This window comes from Sus scrofa, chromosome 7 (assembly GCF_054392235.1).
Source record: "Sus scrofa isolate SSC_HxYL_T2T_F1_AM1 chromosome 7, Sscrofa_HxYL_maternal_Yorkshire_Landrace_v2.0, whole genome shotgun sequence".
In the NCBI taxonomy this organism is placed as follows: Eukaryota; Metazoa; Chordata; class Mammalia; order Artiodactyla; family Suidae; genus Sus; species Sus scrofa.
In genome coordinates, this window is record NC_139389.1 from 6,830,972 (window position 1) to 6,850,451 (window position 19,480).

Below are 19,480 nucleotides of genomic sequence, written 5' to 3' on the forward strand. Positions count from 1 at the left end.
CTATGAGAAAAAGAATGTGTATATATGCATGACTGCATCACTTTGCTATACAGCAAAAATTGACTCAACATTGTAAATCAATTATACCTTAATTAAAAAATTTTTAAATAAATTTTCCCATAGGGAGTTCCCTAGTGGCTAAGGATCTGGTGTTGCCACAGCTGTGGCCAGGTCACTGCTATGGCTCAAGTTTGATGCCTGGCTTTGAAATTTCTGCATGCTGTGGGTGTTCAGCCCCCAATTTTTTTCTCTTAGAGAAACTAAAGTAAAATCATTGGTTTTGGTTTGGCTGGAATTTTCAGTTCCACAAGTATAAATGTATTTTCCGTTCCTTCTCAAACTATGTTCCATTGTACCTTTCTGTATTCTAACACATTATACACTCAAAATGTGACATCAAAATAGCAAGCATGGTACATATTCAGTATGTGTTGGAAAGATTTTATCCTTTCCAAATTGATAGATGGCACAGAATCATTGTGGTGCAAATCAGATTTCAAATGATTGGAGGAAAGTTTCTAAATATTAGCAATAAAATAAGCAATTTTGCTGTACTTTGTTCCCCCTAAGAGTGCATGTCAAAATCTTCTTCTGGGAATATATTTAGAAGCACTTTGGGTCTCCGATAGGCAAGAAGGAGTCGAGCTTCTCAAAGCCTTGGCAGTCCACCCATCTCTGAGCAGCGCGCTCTCTCTGCCCCAGGCTTCTTTCCCATCCAAAGCTCTATCCTAAAATAAACGAAGCACTCAGCCACGAGAAGCACTTCAGCTGAAACATTTGTGAAACACGTACATTCTTCAGTACTCAGGGTAAATGAATTTTTCATGAGCTAAGACCTATGTAGAAAAGTTTTCATGAAAATTTAGTATTTTTAAAAGAAGGGTCCTGTGGACCCAATTGGGTTCCCTCAAAGTGCATATGTTGAAGCCTTCATTCCCAGTGTGTGCATGAAGTGGGGAGGGGGTGTTTGAGAGATGATTAGATTTGGGGGGGGGCGATGAGGGTGGGGGTCCCATGATGGGATCAGTGCCCTCCTAAGAAGACACACAAGAGAGCTTGCTCCCTCTCTGTCCCCGATGTGTGAGGATACAGGCAGGAGGCAGTGGTCCACGAGCCAGGAAGAGGGCTCTCCCCGGAAACCAACTGTGCAGGTGCCTTGATCTCAAACATCCAAAAGATACAACAGGACAAAATTCCTAACTTCCCGAAAGGAAGAGCATCGTAAAGAGATATGTCCTTTATTCAGGGCATACAAGGAAGGACCGGAGAAGAAACCCATGAAAAGTTGGGCTTCCTCAAGGAAATGATAGATATGACCAATTAAGGATTGTGGAGAAGAATTTCTTTTAATGTGGTATATGTTTGGGGAATGATAGTCCTTTTTTTTTTAAGATGTGGGAAACTGTGGAAGGTATGAATTTCCTGGTAGGTGGGGTGAAGATGTTAGATTTTTTAAATGCTTTGTGTTTTCAGAAATAAAGGAAAGAGTATTTCGTAATTCATTCTTTTTTTTTTTTTTTTTAGGGCCACACACATAGCCTATGGACATTCCCAGGTCAGGGGTCAAATCAGAGCTGCAGCGGCCAGTCACAGCCACAGCCACAGCTACAGCCACAGCGACGCAGAATTCGAGGCCAGGGATGGAACCCGCATCCTCATGGACTCTAGTCAGGTTCATTACCGCTGAGCCACAGTGGGAACTCCCTATAATTCCTTCTTTCTTTGACGTTGTTTTGCCGGTTTACCTGCAAGGAATACCATTGAGTCTTTCAGCTGTTGTAAACAAGTCTCAACTTTGTTTTTCTTGGTTGTATCAAATACAAGATGAAATACTTTCATAAAATATGTTGGTCCATATTCTCTACAGAATAACTTTAAGAATTTCAAAAGCACCTAATTAGCCTGGAATCTCACTCCCCACAAAATGTACGGTGCCAGATGAATGACAGAAAGTCAGAACACCGTGGACGGCCAAGAACAATATAGTGTGATGTTTAAGACTATTGAAGTTCGAATCCTGGCTCAGCAGCCTCCCTGTGCCTCAGGTTGCTCTTCCAGTAAAGGGGATTTTAATCCTGTCTTCTTAAGGCAGTTGTGAGGTTAAATTATGCAACGTTCTTAGAATAGCATCATTGGTATGCAATGAATATTAGCTATTATGTTATTAAAGAGCCTATTTGTCTGATTTCGATGCCCCCTTTCTTTTTCTTAGCTAAGCGCTCTGGCTAGAACTTTCGGTACCACGTTGAATAAAAGTGGTGAGAGTGGGCATCCTTGTCTTGTTTTAATCTTAGAGGACTAATCAGCTTTTCACCATTGAGTATGACATTAGTATGACTGTGAGTTTGTCTCCGCCCTTTTTTTTTTTTTTTCCGTCTTTTCGTCTTTTTAAGGCTACACCCCGAGGCATATGGAGGTTCTCGGGCTAGGGGTCTAATGGAGCTAGAGCTCTTAGCCTACACCACAACCACAGCAATGCAGGATCCAAGTTGCATCTGCGACCTACACCACAGCTCGCAGCAATGCCGGATCCTTAACCCACTGAGCAAGGCCAGGGATCGAACCTGCAACTTCATGGATACTCGTCGGATTCGTTTCCGCTGGGCCACGACAGGAACTCCCCCAGATAGCCTTTATTATGTGGACATACGTTTCTGCTATACTGAATTTGCTGAGAAATTTAGGATAAGTGGAATAAAACAGATAGAAAAAGACAAATACTATATGGCATCATTTACAGGTGGAATCTTAAAAAAAAAAGTAAAACTCATAGAAACAGTAGAATGGTGGTTGCCAGGAGTTGAAAGTACAGGAAATGGGGAGATTCTGGCAAAAGGTTCAAATTTTCAGTTATAAGTTAAATAACTTCTGAAGATCTAATGTACAGCATGACAACTATAATTAATAATAATATATTTTACACTTGAAATGTGCTAATAGAGTTGATTTCAAACATTCTTACCCCAAAAAACAAAAACAAAAAGGTGTACCATAATTATGTTGTACACTTTAAATATATTGCAATTTTGTCAATAAACCTCAATAAACCTAGAAAAAAATTCTTTTCTCTGCTCTACAACACAAATATCTTAAAAATTGAAATGATATGCGTGAAATACCAAATCCTAACGTTCCACATATTGAACTGTATTCATATCATGAATAATATGAAGAATATGATTATATTATTAGTATAATATATTAATATATTATTATAATCATGTTATTATATATTATAATTATATTATAATTAATAATATTATAACATTTTAATATAATATATTAATAATAATAAAAAATCATGAAATATCCATGATAATTTTGCCCTTCCAGTTATCTGCAGCATTCATTCATTCATTCAAAAAGAATTTGATGAGGGTAAAATTTGTTTTCTGCCAGGGCCTATCTTGGTGTTAAAAATAAAATGATATGGCCTTTTCCATAAAGGAGGTCATGGAATAAAGCATAAGTATATTAACTTATTTATTGAGGTATTATTATAATTGTTTAATATTAAATATGAGAGTTTCTCTTGAAAACCATGTGGTATTCTCATATCTGTCTTATTCAGCACAGATTTTTCATTTGCTGGTGTAAAACTGAAGGCTGGGAGTTCCCCTTGTGGCACAGCAGAAACGAATCCGACTAGGAACCATGAGGTTGCAGGTTCGATCCCTGGCCTCGCTCAGTGGGTTGAGTGCGTTGCCATGAGCTGTGGTGTAGGCCACAGATGTGGCTCGGATCCCACGTTGCTGTGGCTGTGGTGTAGGCCGGCAGCTGTAGCTCTGATAGGACCCCTAGCCTGGGAACCTCTATATGCTGCAGGTGCGGCCCTAAAAAAAAAGACAAAAGACAAATAAATAAATTAATTAATTTAAAAAAATAAAATTAAAAAAAATAAAATTCAAGGCTGAGTTCCTGAAGGAGGTTGGGTTATATAAGAAACATATCAAAAAAAAAAAAAAAAGGAGTTCCCGTCGTGGCGCAGTGGTTAACGAATCCGACTAGGAACCATGAGGTTGCGGGTTCGGTCCCTGCCCTTGCTCAGTGGGTTCACGATCCGGCGTTGCCGTGAGCTGTGGTGTAGGTTGCAGACGCGGCTCGGATCCCGCGTTGCTGTGGCTCTGGCGTAGGCCAGTGGCCACAGCTCCGATTCAACCCCTAGCCTGGGAACCTCCATATGCCGCGGGAGCGGCCCAAGAAATAGCAACAACAACAACAACAAAAAAAAAAAAAAAAAAAAGAAACATATCTATAAGGGAATGGAAATATTCGTCCAAAGAAGAGGGAAGAATTATTAAATCAGTTGTCAATCTGATGTTGCCGTTTGGTTTCAAAACTGCACCCAATAAAATCATGTTCAGTGCGGCATTCTCAGTACGGCAAAATTGAAAAAAGTTAATATATAAAGAGTAGCATGCTTTGCTTTAAAACGAAGAAGAAATCCTTTCACCAGTATCTTTGTTTCAGAAATGTTGATTTGTTTTCCTATAGATAAGAAGATCTCTGCCTAAAACGCCAGCTGACAGCCAGTTGAGCTTTTGCTTTGAACTTGCAAAACACTGATTGTTGCTGGTGGTGGACCTTATATAAATGAAAGATAGAAGGGAATGACTGGATGTCAGGAACTGCTTACCACCGTTTTAAATGCAGGCATTTAGAAGAGGTTTTTAAAGGGCAATGGAGTGTGACAATCCACTGATACTCAGTTCTCCTACCTTCTCTGTTCCTACATAGAGTTCTAGGAGCACCTGTAAACCTGTACCCCAAACCATGACCATGCACTTTCTTTTTCCCTCCTTAGCCCAACTCCACGCAGAAGCAGGGTGGTTTCCTGTTTGAGCACATCGTTCTTTTAGGTTCTTTGACTTCCTTAAGAACACATTTACCACGCCCCTAAGAGGGAACTAAAGGAAACGTATCTGCCTGCAATCCGAAATAAAGAATATTTGACCTTGAGATCTGTATCCAGTAATAGAACCTCAGACTCTGACAATCTATTGGGACTGAGTTTTCAGTTCTAAGAAATCATGTTCATGCAGATTTCTGAAGAATGATCAGCCCATCCAACTCTCAATATATAATAAAATAGTATCCTTGGACCATAACCAACCCTCAGAAATATGTGCTTAGATCCTCCATTCTGCCTGATTGTAGAATAAATTGCTTCACTCGTTCATAGGTTGCTGTCATAGGTGAGGCCATATCTTTTTTCATGATATGAATTTCTTCAGTGGCCTCAATTGCTTAATTATCAACTTCAAGAGCTCCTACTCTCGGAAAGGAGGAAAGAAAGATGGAAATTATTGTATATTCTAATATTAGCTAAAAATATTACCAGTCACAGCAAACAGAAAAGATAGTATGTATAATAAGTCTCAGTGAAAAAAGTAACATTAGCATCATTTCTGTTTTGCAAATAAAACAAAAGTTTTTCACTTAGAGGCCTTTATGAAATGGAAACTGACAGCAAATACACAGTGATTGTGATAGCATTAGATTTCCATCAGAAAGATAACATCGTTAACAGGGTAGCCTGTCTCTCCTTGAATGCCAGTCAGCTTTGGCAAGAATGCCTCCGTCTGAACCCTTTCATTTCTTGAACATTCTGGGACATTCAAAATGTATGTCAAACAACTAATGAGGACGTAAAAGACAAATAAAGAAAATGGAGGTAAAATAATGAAAATGTTGAGTGCCATACATCACACAATAAATTTTTCTTGTAGAGACCTAAATGGGTTAAAATTGAAAAGAATTCCATGAGCCTTTCCATTTGTAAAATTACATTTCTACTCTTCAGAACCGCCTTCCACATGTATAATGTGGCATTTTCCCTGCCTACCTCAGAAAAGATACTGAATGTTATAGACACTTACAAACTGTAAAAACGATAGCATCGGAGTTCCCATCATGGTGCAGTGGTTAACGAATCTGACTAGGAACCATGAGGTTGCGGGTTCGATCCCTGGCCTTGCTCAGTGGGTTAAGGATCCGGCATGTGAGCTGTGGTGTAGGTTGCAGATGCGGCTCGGATCCCGCGTGGCTGTGGTTGTGGCTGTGGCTGTGGTATAGGCCGGTGGCTACAGCTCCGATTAGACCCCTATCCTAGGAACCTCTGTATGCCGCAGGAGAGGCCCTAGAAAAGGCAAAAAGACAAAAAAAAAAAAAAATGACAGCATCATTGTTTCTGTTGAATGAACATGTGGAAGATCACAATTGCTTTGTTTTTCATTATATATAATAATGTTTGCTCTCTATCTTTATAATGTTCATTATATATTAATACATTTATAGTTAATGTCATGTTTAAGGAGTGATAGATGAGCTACTGTATTGGTTCTGTAAAAAAAAAAAAATCGAAGTTTAGCTCATGTAAATGTCTCCAGTAATTTTTTAAAATTCATTTTCCTACCAAAGAGTTTCCTATACTAGCTACAGAGTAGAATGTAATTTCTGGCTTACAAAAAAATATGCTGGCTAATGGGTTAAAGTATCTTATGAAATCCATCTTTTATTTATAGAGATTTTATTATAGATTTTACATTTTCACACTGTCCTTCGTTTTCAAGAATCAGTGCATTCTTTCACGTCAGTTTCAGACTTGACTTTCACTCACACATGAAGTCAGATTTGATTCATGTCCATTGCCAAATACCAGGCAATTTTAAAGGATTTAGGAAAGTAGGGTTAACTGCCAGTAAATATAGGTAGGCTTTTCAGATTATTTCCCTGGAAGATGCTTAATTGAGGCTAACACGCCTATTCCACCACTACTCTAAATGCTGTATTTTATTATTAAAATCAACACAAAAACCTCAAATAACCTTCCCTATTGTAGGATAGGTCCAGCTGGGCTCTGAGACACACCTGCCAGCAGCGCCACACACACACACACACAAGCTCACACAATGCTTTTGCAAAGTAAGAAAGCCAATTTACCATCCCTTTGTTCTGTCTAGAGAGAAAAAAACAGGTCCCATAGTAGGCGTGCTTGGGGCCCGGAGGTGTCACAACGTTTACTAAGAGAGTTCTGTCACTATGCAGTTTTTTTCGGGTTCCCCCCACCAAGAAGCACATCAGCTGTCAGGATATGTCTGACGTTGTTTCACAGACTAATCTCTGTAAGAAATTCCCAGACCAGTCTCCACGGTAACTTCTTAAAAAGGTCCCTTTCATTTCTCTTTGCAATCTAGATTCTTGGGTGGCTACCACCACAACAAGGTCCTATAATGTTGGGACAAGAAGCAATCAATTCAGTCCCCGTATAAATGTATAGATAGATATGAATGTACAGGTAGAGATAAATCGTTTAAGAGGAAGGACTCACCCAGCAACACTCACCACAGCTGGGATCAGCCCCCATCGCCATTTAAACGCTTTGACTTTTTTTAAGTATCAGTTCACCATTGCAATAGCAATACAAATAAGAATAGGTAACAGTCTCAACAAATATATAAGTCATAAAAAAGGAAAATATTAACCACGAAACACTTGAACACATCTCATTCATCCCCACCACCACTGAAAGTTCAAACTATTCAGCCCTATTTTACATAGAGGTTCAAGTTCATATAAATATCAAGCCAAGGCTAAGCCATGCATTCCAATACCATAGCTGAAGCTTTTTCCAGCAGGTAATGTTGACTGGGGTATTCAGGGAACTTCCTGACACAAGGACAGTAAGAGCATAGTGAATATTGATCTGAGAAGGGGTCTTGGGATATTTTCTCGGGCCCTGCTGTTTATTTATTTTTTTTTTTTTTTTTTTTTTAATTTTATTTTCCCACTGTACAGCAAGGGGGTCAGGTTATCCTTACATGTATACATTACAATTACAGTTTTTCCCCCACCATTTCTTCTGTTGCAACATGAGTATCTAGACATAGTTCTCAATGCTATTCAGCGGGATCTCCTTGTAAATCTATTCTAAGTTGTGTCTGATAAGCCCAAGCTCCCGATCCCTCCCACTCCCTCCCCCTCCCATCAGGCAACCACAAGTCTCTTCTCCAAGTCCATGATTGATTTTCTTTTCTGAGGAGATGTTCATTTGTGCTGGATATTAGATTCCAGTTATAAGTGATGTCATATGGTATTTGTCTTTGTCTTTCTGGCTCATTTCACTCAGTATGAGATTCTCTAGTTCCATCCATGTTGCTGCAAATGGCATGATGTCATCCTTTTTTATGGCTGAGTAGTATTCCATCGTGTATATATACCACATCTTCCGAATCCAATCCTCTGTCGATGGACATTTGGATTGTTTCCATGTCCTGGCTATTGTGAATAGTGCTGCAATGAACATGCGGGTGCATGTGTCTCTTTTAAGTAGAGCTTTGTCCGGATAGATGCCCAAGAGTGGGATTGCAGGGTCATATGGAAGTTCTATGTATAGATTTCTAAGGTATCTCCAAACTGTTCTCCATAGTGGCTGTACCAGTTTACATTCCCACCAGCAGTGCAGGAGGGTTCCCTTTTCTCCACAGCCCCTCCAGCACTTGTTATTTGTGGATTTATTAATGATGGCCATTCTGACTGGTGTGAGGTGGTATCTCATGGTAGTTTTGATTTGCATTTCTCTTATAATCAGCGATGTTGAGCATTTTTTCATGTGTTTGTTGGCCATCTGTATATCTTCCTTGGAGAAATGTCTATTCAGGTCTTTTGCCCATTTTTCCATTGATTGATTGGTTTTTTTGCTGTTGAGTTGTATAAGTTGCTTGTATATTCTAGAGATTAAGCCCTTGTCAGTTGCATCATTTGAAACTATTTTCTCCCATTCTGTAAGTTGTCTTTTTGTTTTCTTTTGGGTTTCCTTTGCTGTGCAAAAGCTTTTCAGTTTGATGAGGTCCCATGGGTTTATTTTTGCTCTAATTTCTATTGCTTTGGGAGACTGACCTGAGAAAATATTCATGATGTTGATGTCAGAGAGTGTTTTGCCTATGTTTTCTTCTAGGAGTTTGATGGTGTCCTGTCGTATATTTAAGTCTTTCAGCCATTTGGAGTTTATTTTTGTGCATGGTGTGAGGGTGTGTTCTAGTTTCATTGCTTTGCATACAGCTGTCCAGGTTTCCCAGCAATGCTTGCTGAATAGACTTTCCTTTTCCCATTTGATGTTCTTGCCTCCCTTGTCAAAGATTAATTGACCATAGGTGTCAGGGTTAATTTCCAGATTCTCTATTCTGTTCCATTGGTCTGTCTGTCTGTTTTGATACCAGTACCACACTGTTTTGATGACTGTGGCTTTGTAGTATTTCTTGAAGTCTGGGAGAGTGATGCCTCCTGCTTGGTTTTTGTTTCTCAGGATTGCTTTGGCGATTCTCGGTCTTTTGTGGTTCCATATAAATGTTTGGATTGTTTGTTCTAGTTCTGTGAAAAATGTCATGGGTAATTTGATAGGGATTGCATTGAATCTGTAGATTGCTTTGGGTAGGATGGCCATTTTCACAATATTGATTTTTCCAATCCAGGAACATGGAATATCTTTCCATTTTTTTACATCTTCTTTGATTTCTTTGATTAAGGTTTTATAGTTCTCGGCATATAGGTCCTTTACCTCTTTGGTTAGGTGTATTCCGAGGTATTTGATTTTGTGAGGTACAATTTTAAAAGGTATCGTATTTTTGTATTCCTTTTCTAATGCTTCATTGCTGGTATACAGAAATGCAACTGACTTCTGAATGTTAATCTTATATCCTGCCACTTTGCTGAATTTATTAATCAGTTCAAGGAGTTTTGGGGTTGAGTCCTTAGGGTTTTCTAGGTATAGAATCATGTCATCTGCATACAGTGACAGTTTGATCTCTTCTCTTCCTATATGGATGCCTTTGATTTCTTTTGTTTGTCTAATTGCTGTGGCTAAGACTTCCAAAACGATGTTGAAGAGCAGTGGTGAGAGTGGGCATCCCTGTCTTGTTCCAGATTTGAGTGAGAAGGCTTTCAGTTTTTCCCCATTGAGGATTATATTTGCTGTGGGTTTATCATAAATGGCTTTGATTATATTCAGGAATGTTCCCTCTATACCCACTTTGGCGAGGGTCTTGATCATGAATGGATGTTGAACTTTGTCAAATGCTTTTTCTGCATCTATTGAGATGATCATATGATTTTTGACCTTTTTTTTGTTAATGTGGTGTATGATGTTGATTGATTTGCGTATGTTGAACCATCCTTGTGAACCTGGGATGAACCCAACCTGGTCATGGTGTATAATTTTTTTGATATGTTGTTGGATTCGGTTGGCTAAGATTTTGTTGAGAATTTTTGCATCTATATTCATCAATGATATTGGGCGATAGTTTTCTTTTTTGGTGGTATCTCTGCCTGGTTTTGGAATGAGGGTGATGGTGGCCTCATAGAATGTCTTTGGGAGTATTCCTTCTTCTTCAACCTTTTGAAAGAGTTTAAGGAGGATGGGCACCAATTCCTCTTTATATGTTTGATAGAATTCACCTGTGAAGCCATCTGGTCCTGGGCTTTTATTTGTAGGGAGTGATTTTATGACCTCTTCAATTTCATTTCTGGTGATTGGTCTGTTCAGTTGGTCTGTTTCTGCTTGATTCAGTTTTGGCAGGCTGTAAGATTCTAGAAAATTGTCCATTTCTTCCAGATTGTCAAACTTATTGCCATATAGTTGTTCATAGTATTCTCTTATGGTTTTTTGTATTTCTGCTGTATCCGTTGTGATTTCTCCTTTTTCATTTATAATTTTGGTGATTTGGGTTCTTTCTCTCCTCTTTTTAGTGAGTCTGGCCAGGGGTTTATCAATTTTGTTCACCTTTTCAAAGAACCAGCTCTTGGTTTTATTAATTTTCTCTATTGTTTTTTGAGTCTCTATTTTATTGATTTCTTCTTTGATCTTTACAATTTCCTTCCTTCTGCTGACTTTAGGACTTCTTTGTTCTTCTTTTTCTAATTCATTTAGGTGGAGGGTTAAGTTGTCAATTTGGGATCTTTCTTCTTTTTTGAGAAAGGCCTGTATTGCTATAAATTTCCCTCTGAGCACTGCTTTCGCAGCATCCCATAGATTTTGAGAGGTTGTGTCTTCATTATCATTTGTTTCAAGATAGTTTTTAATTTCCTTCTTGATTTCCTCATTGACCCATTGGTTTTTTAGTAGCATGTTGTTTAGTCTCCATGGAGTAGGTTTTTTCTCTTTCCTTTTCCCATGGTTGATTTCTAATTTCATGGCATTGTGGTCAGAGAAGATACTTGAGATAATTTCTATGCTCCTAAATTTATTGAGATTCGCTTTATGTCCCAATATGTGGTCGATTCTTGAGAATGTTCCATGAGCATTTGAGAAGAATGTGTATTCTGATTTTTTTGGATGTAGTGTCCTGAAGATATCAATTAAGTCTAACTTTTCTATTGTTTCCTTTAGGATCTCTGTTGCTTTATTGGTTTTCTGTCTAGAGGATCTGTCCATTGATGTGAGGGGGGTATTTAGGTCTCCTACTATGATTGTATTCTCATCAATATCTCCCTTTATGTCTGTTAATATTTGTTGTATGTATCTGGGTGCTCCTATGTTTGGGGCATATATGTTGATGATAGTAACATCCTCTCCTTGGATGGATCCCTTAATCATTAAATAGTGTCCTTCTTTGTCTTTCTTTATGTCTTTTGTTTTAAAGTCTATTTTGTCTGATATGAGCGTTGCAACTCCTGCTTTTCTGTCATGTCTATTGGCATGAAATACTTTTCCCCAGCCTTTCACTTTCAATCTATATGTATCTTTTGTCCTAAGGTGAGTTTCTTGTAGGCAGCATATTGAAGGTTTTTGCCGTTTTATCCACTCAGCCATTCTGTGTCTTTTGATTGGGGCATTCAGTCCATTGACATTTAAGGTGATAATTGATAGATGATTATTTATTGCCATTTGATCCTCGTGTTCCAGTTGATTCTATGGTTCTCCATTCTTCCTTTCTTTTTTTTTTTTTTTTTTTTTTTGGTTGGATGGTCTCCTGTTATTATCTGCTTGAGTGTATTTTTTTTTTTTTCATTTTTTGCAAATGCAATATTTGGTTTTGGCTTGTGGTTGCCCTGTTTTTTAAGTATGCTAACCCCTTCCCATAATTGTGTGTTTTAGCCTGATGGTCCTGTAAGTTCAAACACTTCATTATTATATTAAAATTAAGAAGAGAGACATACATACAAACAAAAAGGATTATTTACCTCCTAACATCCCTTGCCCACATTTTATGGTTTTGATGACTCTTTTATTTTTTTCTTTTTAATTTTATTTTGTTTGAAGCATGTTCATGATTAAATCTGTATGCTGGCTTATTTGAATGACTGCTCTCTGATTGTATCTTCCTCTGTCCTAGTTCTTCCTCTTCTTCTTCTTCTTTTTTTTTTTTTTTTTTCTTTTCTTTTTTCTTCCCTTTCCTTCCTTTCTTTTGGTTTAGAGAAGCCCTTTCAATATTTCCTTTAACCTGGGTTTTGTGTTGCTGTATTCTTTAAGTTTTTGTTTGTTGGGAAAAATTTTTATTTCCCCTTCTATTTTAAATGATATTCTTGCTGGATAAAGTATTCTAGGTTGCATATTTTTTCCTTTGAGCACTTTAAATATCTCTTGCCATTCCCTCCTGGCCTGTAGTGTTTCTGTAGAGAAATCAGCTGATATTCTTATGGGGGTTCCCTTGTAGGTAACATTCTGTTTTTCTCTTGCTGCCTTTAGGATCCTCTCTTTATCACTAACTTTTGCCATTTTTATTATGATGTGTCTTGGTGTGGGTCTGTTTGGGTTCAGTTTGTTTGGGGCCCTCTGTGCTTCTTGTATCTTGAATCCAGTATCCTTTAGATTTGGGAAGTTTCCAGCGATAATTTCTTCAAATATATTTTCCATTCCCTTATCTTTTTCTACTCCTTCTGGAATTCCTATTATGCGTAGATTGGCTCGTTTTATATTATCCCATAGGTCTCTTATATTGCTTTCCAGTTTTTTGATTCGGTTTTCTGTCTGTTGACCAGATTGAGTGATTTCCATTATTCTATCTTCCATATCACTGATTCGTTCTTCTGCATTATTCATTCTGGTTTTTACTGCCCCTAGTTCAGTTTGCATCTCTGCAAATGAATGTTCTAGTTTTTCTTGGCTCCTCCTTATATTTTCTAGCTCCTTTCTGAGGGTATCTGCATTGCTGTTCATATCTTCTCTTAATTCCTTCAGTATTTTCACTATTTCTCTTTTGAACTCCAGGTCTGTCAGACTGCAGAGATCAGTTTCATTGTTGACTGTTTTAGGTGAGTTCTCCTGTTGGTTTGACTGGGGGTGGTTTCTCAGCTTCTTCATCTTGCTTGTTGTCTTCTTTCTCCTGAGGGAGTTGTACTCTCCGTTATCGGGTAGTGTTTGCCTTGTCACTGCCGTGGAATATTTCCTGAGGGCTGTCGTTGTTGGTCAATCTTTTTTTTTGAGGCAGTGTGGCTTTTCTGGAGTGTTGATGGGACTAACAGTGTTTCTTTGAAGCAAAGGAGGACTTCCTGAGGGCAGACAGGACTGGGAGGTCCACCCCACGATGGTAGCAGATTTCACTTGGTTCTCAGCACCCCCTGGGGTCTTGGGCGGGTAGCAGGGCCCTTGGAGACTCAAGAGGTTCCTCCCCAGGGCAGCCCGATTCAGAAAGACCGTCTGAGATCTTTTCCCGATTCCGCCAGGCTTGTTGCAGCTTTTCTGGGCTGCAGGGGGTCCTGCCTGGAGCTGGCAGTCCTATGCAGCTGGTCCACTAGGTCTCAGCACCCCTTGGGGTCTTGGGCGAGTAGCAGGGCCTTTGGAGACTCAAGAGGCTCCTCCCCAGAACAGCCCGACTCAGAAAGACCGTCTGAGATCTTTTCCCAATTCGGCCAGGCTTGTTGCAGCTTTTCTGGGCTGCAGGGGGTCCTGCCTGGAGCTGGCAGTCCTATGCAGCTGGTCCACTAGGTCTCAGCACCCCTTGGGGTCTTGGGCGGGTAGCAGGGCCCTTGGAGACTCAAGAGGCTCCTCCCCAGGGCAGCCCGATTCAGAAAGACCGTTTGAGATCTTTTCCCGATTCGGCCAGGCTTGTTGCAGCTTTTCTGGGCTGCAGGGGGTCCTGCCTGGAGCTGGCAGTCCTATGCAGCTGGTCCACTAGGTCTCAGCACCCCCTGGGGTCTTGGGCGGGTAGCAGGGCCCTTGGAGGCTCAAGAGGCTCCTCCCCAGGACAGCCCGACTCAGAAAGACCGTCTGAGATCTTTTCCCGATTCCGCCAGGCTTGTTGCAGCTTTTCTGGGCTGCAGGGGGTCCTGCCTGGAGCTGGCAGTCCTATGCAGCTGGTCCACTAGGTCTCAGCACCCCCTGGGGTCTTGGGCGGGTAGCAGGGCCCTTGGAGGCTCAAGAGGCTCCTCCCCAGGACAGCCCGATTCAGAAAGACCGTCTGAGATCTTTTCCCGATTCCGCCAGGCTTGTTGCAGCTTTTCTGGGCTGCAGGGGGTCCTGCCTGGAGCTGGCAGTCCTATGCAGCTGGTCCACTGGGTCTCAGCACCCCTTGGGGTCTTGGGCGGGTAGCAGGGCCCTTGGAGACTCAAGAGGCTCCTCCCCAGGACAGCCCGACTCAGAAAGACCGTCTGAGATCTTTTCCCAATTCGGCCAGGCTTGTTGCAGCTTTTCTGGGCTGCAGGGGGTCCTGCCTGGAGCTGGCAGTCCTATGCAGCTGGTCCCCTAGGTCTTAGCACCCCCTGGGGTCTTGGGCGTGTAGCAAGGCCCTTGGAGACTCAAGAGGCTCCTCCCCGGGGGAGCCCGTCTCAGAAAAACCGTCGGAGAATTAGGTCGATCTATTCACGGCCTGGCTAGGCTTGTTCTAGCTTTTCTGGGCTGCAGGCCTTTTCTAGGGGGCTGGTGGTGTTTGGTGCTGCTCTGTGGAAGTGTAGCCCCTCCAAAGGGCAAGCAGGCCTGTGCAGGGAGAGCCCCTGCGGTGGTAGGCTTCAGGCAATTGTTGAGGCCAGCCCTCCTGGATGGCAGGCAGCCCCAGGTTCGGCGAGAGCGTAGGGGGTGGCGGGGGTGGGGGGAGGGAATGCACTGGGAAGCACAGCTTTCTGCTAGCTAGCGGGCCTGTAAGCTTGCTGTGGCGTGGGGGGTATTCTATGGGGACCCACCCCTTCTTCTCTCCCCTCCCCAGCACGGGCGCAGACCAGGCTCTTCTCCCAGGTTCCCTCTGAGGCGGCTTTCCACTTCCCCGCCCCTAGAGTATTGCTCCCTTCCTCTGCGACAGCTTTGTTTTCTAGTCTCTCAGGCAGTCTCTGCCCCGTCAAATGGTTTAGAGACCTCCCAAGCAGTTTCCGCTCTTCCCCGCCCCCCTAGCCCGGGGACTAATCTCTGGAGCCGAGGTCTCGGTGCCCAGCCCCCCCCAGGCGGCGCCCCCCGGCCCTTTCTTGGGGATTAACCTTCGGAGGCGAGGTCTCGGTGCCCAGCCCCAACCCAGGCGTCCCCCGGCCCCCTCTCGGGGACCAACCTTCAGAGCTGAGGTCTCGGTGCCCAGCCCCCACCCAGGCGTCCCCCGGCCCTTTCCCGGGGACTAACCTCTGGAGCCGAGGATTCGGTGCCCAGCCCCCACCCAGGCGTCTCAATTTTTGGTGACTGTGCCCGTAGTTCAGATGGTCCGTTGGGTTCTTGATCGTTTTTCCGTACTCCGACTTACTGCTACACTCTTCTCTGCATCTGGAGATTCCTCCGGTTCGTTTGATCTTTCCCCCGGTAGGAGACTTTCCAGGGTGCGGGATCCCTTTCTCCTCCGCAGTTCCCTTTCGGGAGCGCCCGTCCCGCTCGGATTCACCTTCTCTCACTCTCCTCTTTTCTCCCGTTCTGCCCAATAATGTCACGAACTTCTTGCCGTTATTGGAGTTTAGGTTCCTCTGCCAGCGATTGGTTGTTGTTCTGTGCGAGTCATTTCTTCTGTAGATGTGCTTTTTTTGTTGTGTTTGTGGGAGAGGGTGAGCGTGTCCCCCTACTCCTCCGCCATCTTGTCCTCCTTACCCGGGCCCTGCTGTTTAATGAGCACCTACTTTGTGCTGAATTCTTTAAGACTGGCTCATCTCCTAACAGCGCACAGAAGCAGGTCTCACTTACATAGCACTTATGCAAATGGGCCCTAGTCGCTTCTTAATTTTATCCAACGAAACTTATGTTGGATTCAGGTTTTTTTACAGATGCGTCATCATCGTAGGCTAAAAATTATCATTCAAACATGAAATTTTAAAAGGTGAAGTGAAACTAAATTATGCAAGGACTACTAGGACGAATGTTGATAAGATGGCGTAAGCTCCACCTAGGAAATGCACATGAAAAATAAGGGGAAAGACTCAGAAAATCACGTGGCAAGTCAGGAAGGGGCGTGTTGATAAAAGTACAATCAGGAGATACATACAGCACCGTTGACAACAGCCAAGACACGGAAACTCCCTAGTGAGGAATGGATAAAGAAGACGTGGTACATGTATATAATGGAATATTACTCAGTCATAAAAAGAGGAAATAATGCCACTTGCAGCAACCTGGATGGACTCAGAGATTATCATACTAAGTGAAGTAAGTCAGACAGAGAAAAACAAATATCATGTCACCTACAAGTGGAATCTAATAAAAAATGATACAAAAGAACTTATTTATAAGCAGAAGCGAACTCACAGATTTTGAAATCAAACTTATGGTTGCCAAAGAGGAAACCATGGAGGGGAAGGGATCAACTGGGAGCATGGGATTGACACACACACACCACTATGTATAAAACAGATAACTGGAGTTCCCATCCTAGCTCAGCTGTTAATGAACACCACTAGCATCAATGAGGATGCGGGTTTGATCCCTGGCCTTGCTCAGTAGGTTAAGGATCTGGCGTTGCCGAGAGCTGTGGTGTAGGTTGAGGACGTGGCTTGGATCCCACACTGCTGTGGCTCTGGTGTATGTCAGCAGCTACATCTCTGACTGGACCCCTAGCCTGGGAACCTCTGTATGCCATAGGTGTGGCCCTAAAAAAACAAAAAGACAAAAAAAAAAAAAAAAGAGAGAGAGAGAGAGAAAAAAAAAAACTAACAAGGACCTACTGTACAGCACAGAGAAGGCTACTCGATGTTCTGTAATAACCTATATGGGCAAAAAGAATGGCTGTATGCATATGTATAACTGATTCACTTTGCTGTACACCTGAAATTAACACGTCATTGTAAATGAACTATACTCCAGTAAAATTTAAAAAATAAAAAAATAAGATCAGGAGATGATGTGTAGCACTGGCATTTCAACTTGTTTGTTTGTTTTGCTGCTTAGAGCCGCACCCACGGCATATGGAAGTTCCCAGGCTAGGGGTCCAATCAGAGCTGCAGCTGCCAGCCTACACCACAGCTACAAGATCCGAGCCTCATCTTTGACCTATGCCACAGCTCACGTCAATGCTGGATCCTTAACCCACTGATCGAGGCCAGGGATCAAACCTGCATCCTCATGGATACTAGTCAGGCTCATTACCACTGAGCCACGATGGGAACTCCACAAGTTATTTTCAAAAGTGAGAATATTTAACATTTCCTGGTATAGATTTTAGAGCTGACCTGTTGCAATGAAGAACTTCCAGGCAGAATTATGTCCTTCTGGTCATATCTTTCGGTCTTCTCACTGTAGGTGGAGGTGGCTTCACTCTCCCCTTCGTGGAGTCCAAGACTCTTACTGGAACTCACTGGCTTTTCAGGACCCAAACTCTCCTCCACGACGCTCTCATCTGTGAACCCCAAGAAGGTCACATGAACTCTGCTTGCCCTTTGTCACTTGGTCATTTTAACATGCATAATGTGTGTCACTAAACATGCCGTCATTTAACCACTTTTTCCTTAGATGGGATCAAGTTTCAGTTTTCATCATGGACCATTTAGCTCATTATTTTGTGGTGAAAGGTGCTAGGAAATCAGTAGAGCCCAGAACAGGTTTTAAGATGAAAAACTAAGCACCTTGCCAACAACCTTTGTTCATCCCGTCATGTTCCCAAAGTGAGCAATGTACAGCTGTGCTTTAAAGCCTTTTTCCCACTTAGGAGATCCATCCTGAAGTGCAGATATGGTGCTTTTCTGTGCATTAATATTACATGTTGTTTACTCCAGCATCTTACCATGTACTTTCTGCTTTGCTGAAACCAGCTCGGAGATGAATAGGTTGAGGAGAAGCCAGAGCTCTTGGGTTCATTTCCCAAGTTTGAATCCCAGAGAACCATTCCAAGCTCTACACACACACACAGAGGCTTAATTTGGTCGGCCTTGTTTATTTGCATAGAAAGGCCAGCGTGCATATAAATATAATGTGTACTTGACGTCTCTCTATTATCCAAAAACACTATCCTCTACAAAAGGTACCAACTCCTCTAGCTAGATGCATGCAGTAAGTAGAAAACAACCCTCTCTCTTCCATTCTCTGGGAAAAAAAAAAAATGTGTAGGAAGGTAAAATATGGAATTCTCCAGGCTTCCAATGTTAGGGTGTTCACAGGAATTTTGACACCTGTAACCCATGGATGAGAACTTGTTTTTCAGAGGGAAATGAGGTGGCGTATTGGGACAAGCACAGGGGGGCAGCATCCAGAGGCTGCTGGCCGTCCTTCTTTGCTCGCTATCCACTGTATCGCCTTGCATAGGTCGGTACAGTTCCCCCCACACGGAGACAAAAGCTTCCCGAGTTATTTCCCAGGAATTTGTATACATCAACTTTTACTTGACATTTTGGTAAAAACTCCAGTGTGGTTCTGGCATGAATTTATATGTGTTCGACAAAAAAATTAGAATTTTGGTTTTTAAAGGATGATTGTTAAATTCCTAGATTAATTTATTTTTATTTTATTTATTTATTTATTTATTTTGGTCTTCTTTAGGGCCATACCCACGGCCTATGGAGGTTCCAGGCTAGGGGCTGAATCTGAGCTGTAGCTGCCGACCTACACCAAGCCACAGCCACAGCCACACGGGATCCGAGCCGTGTCTGCGACCTACACCACATCTTGTGGTAATGCCAGATCCGAAACTCACTGAGCGAGGCCAGGGATCAAACCTGCATCCTCATGGATACTAGTCAGATCTGCTTCTGCTGAGCCAGGACAGGAACTCCAAGTTCCCAGTTTAATACACATAAGAGTTTCTGTCTTAAAGAACCTAATATTCACAAGTATGAATTCCATGCTAGGAGTTCCTGTTATGGCTCAGTGGTTAACAAATCCGACTAGGAACCACGAGATTGCGGGTTCGATCCCTGGCCTCGCTCAGTAGGTTAAGGATACAGTGTTGCCGTGAGCTGCGGTGTAGGTCACAGACGAGGCTTGGATCTGGCATTGCTGTGCCTGTGGTGTAGGCTGGGAGCTACAGCTCTGATTAGACCCCTAGCCTGGGAACTTCCATATGCCACGGGTGCAGCCCTAGAAAAAACAAAAAGACAAAAATAAATAAATAAAATAAAAAATGAACTCCCATGCTAAAATGGAAAACAATATACTTAT

The 19,480-nt window shown here is 42.0% G+C and overlaps 1 protein-coding gene across 1 annotated transcript in view; it reads right to left on the bottom strand.

Moving 5' to 3' along the window:
* LOC146401171 (uncharacterized) overlaps positions 1–19,480 on the bottom strand; it is a 267,755-nt gene that overhangs the window by 224,335 nt on the left and 23,940 nt on the right. The window contains exon 5 of the mRNA XM_084970323.1: positions 17,560–17,726. Coding sequence (XP_084826449.1) covers positions 17,560–17,726 — 167 coding nt within the window. The remainder of the gene's footprint in view (positions 1–17,559; positions 17,727–19,480) is intronic.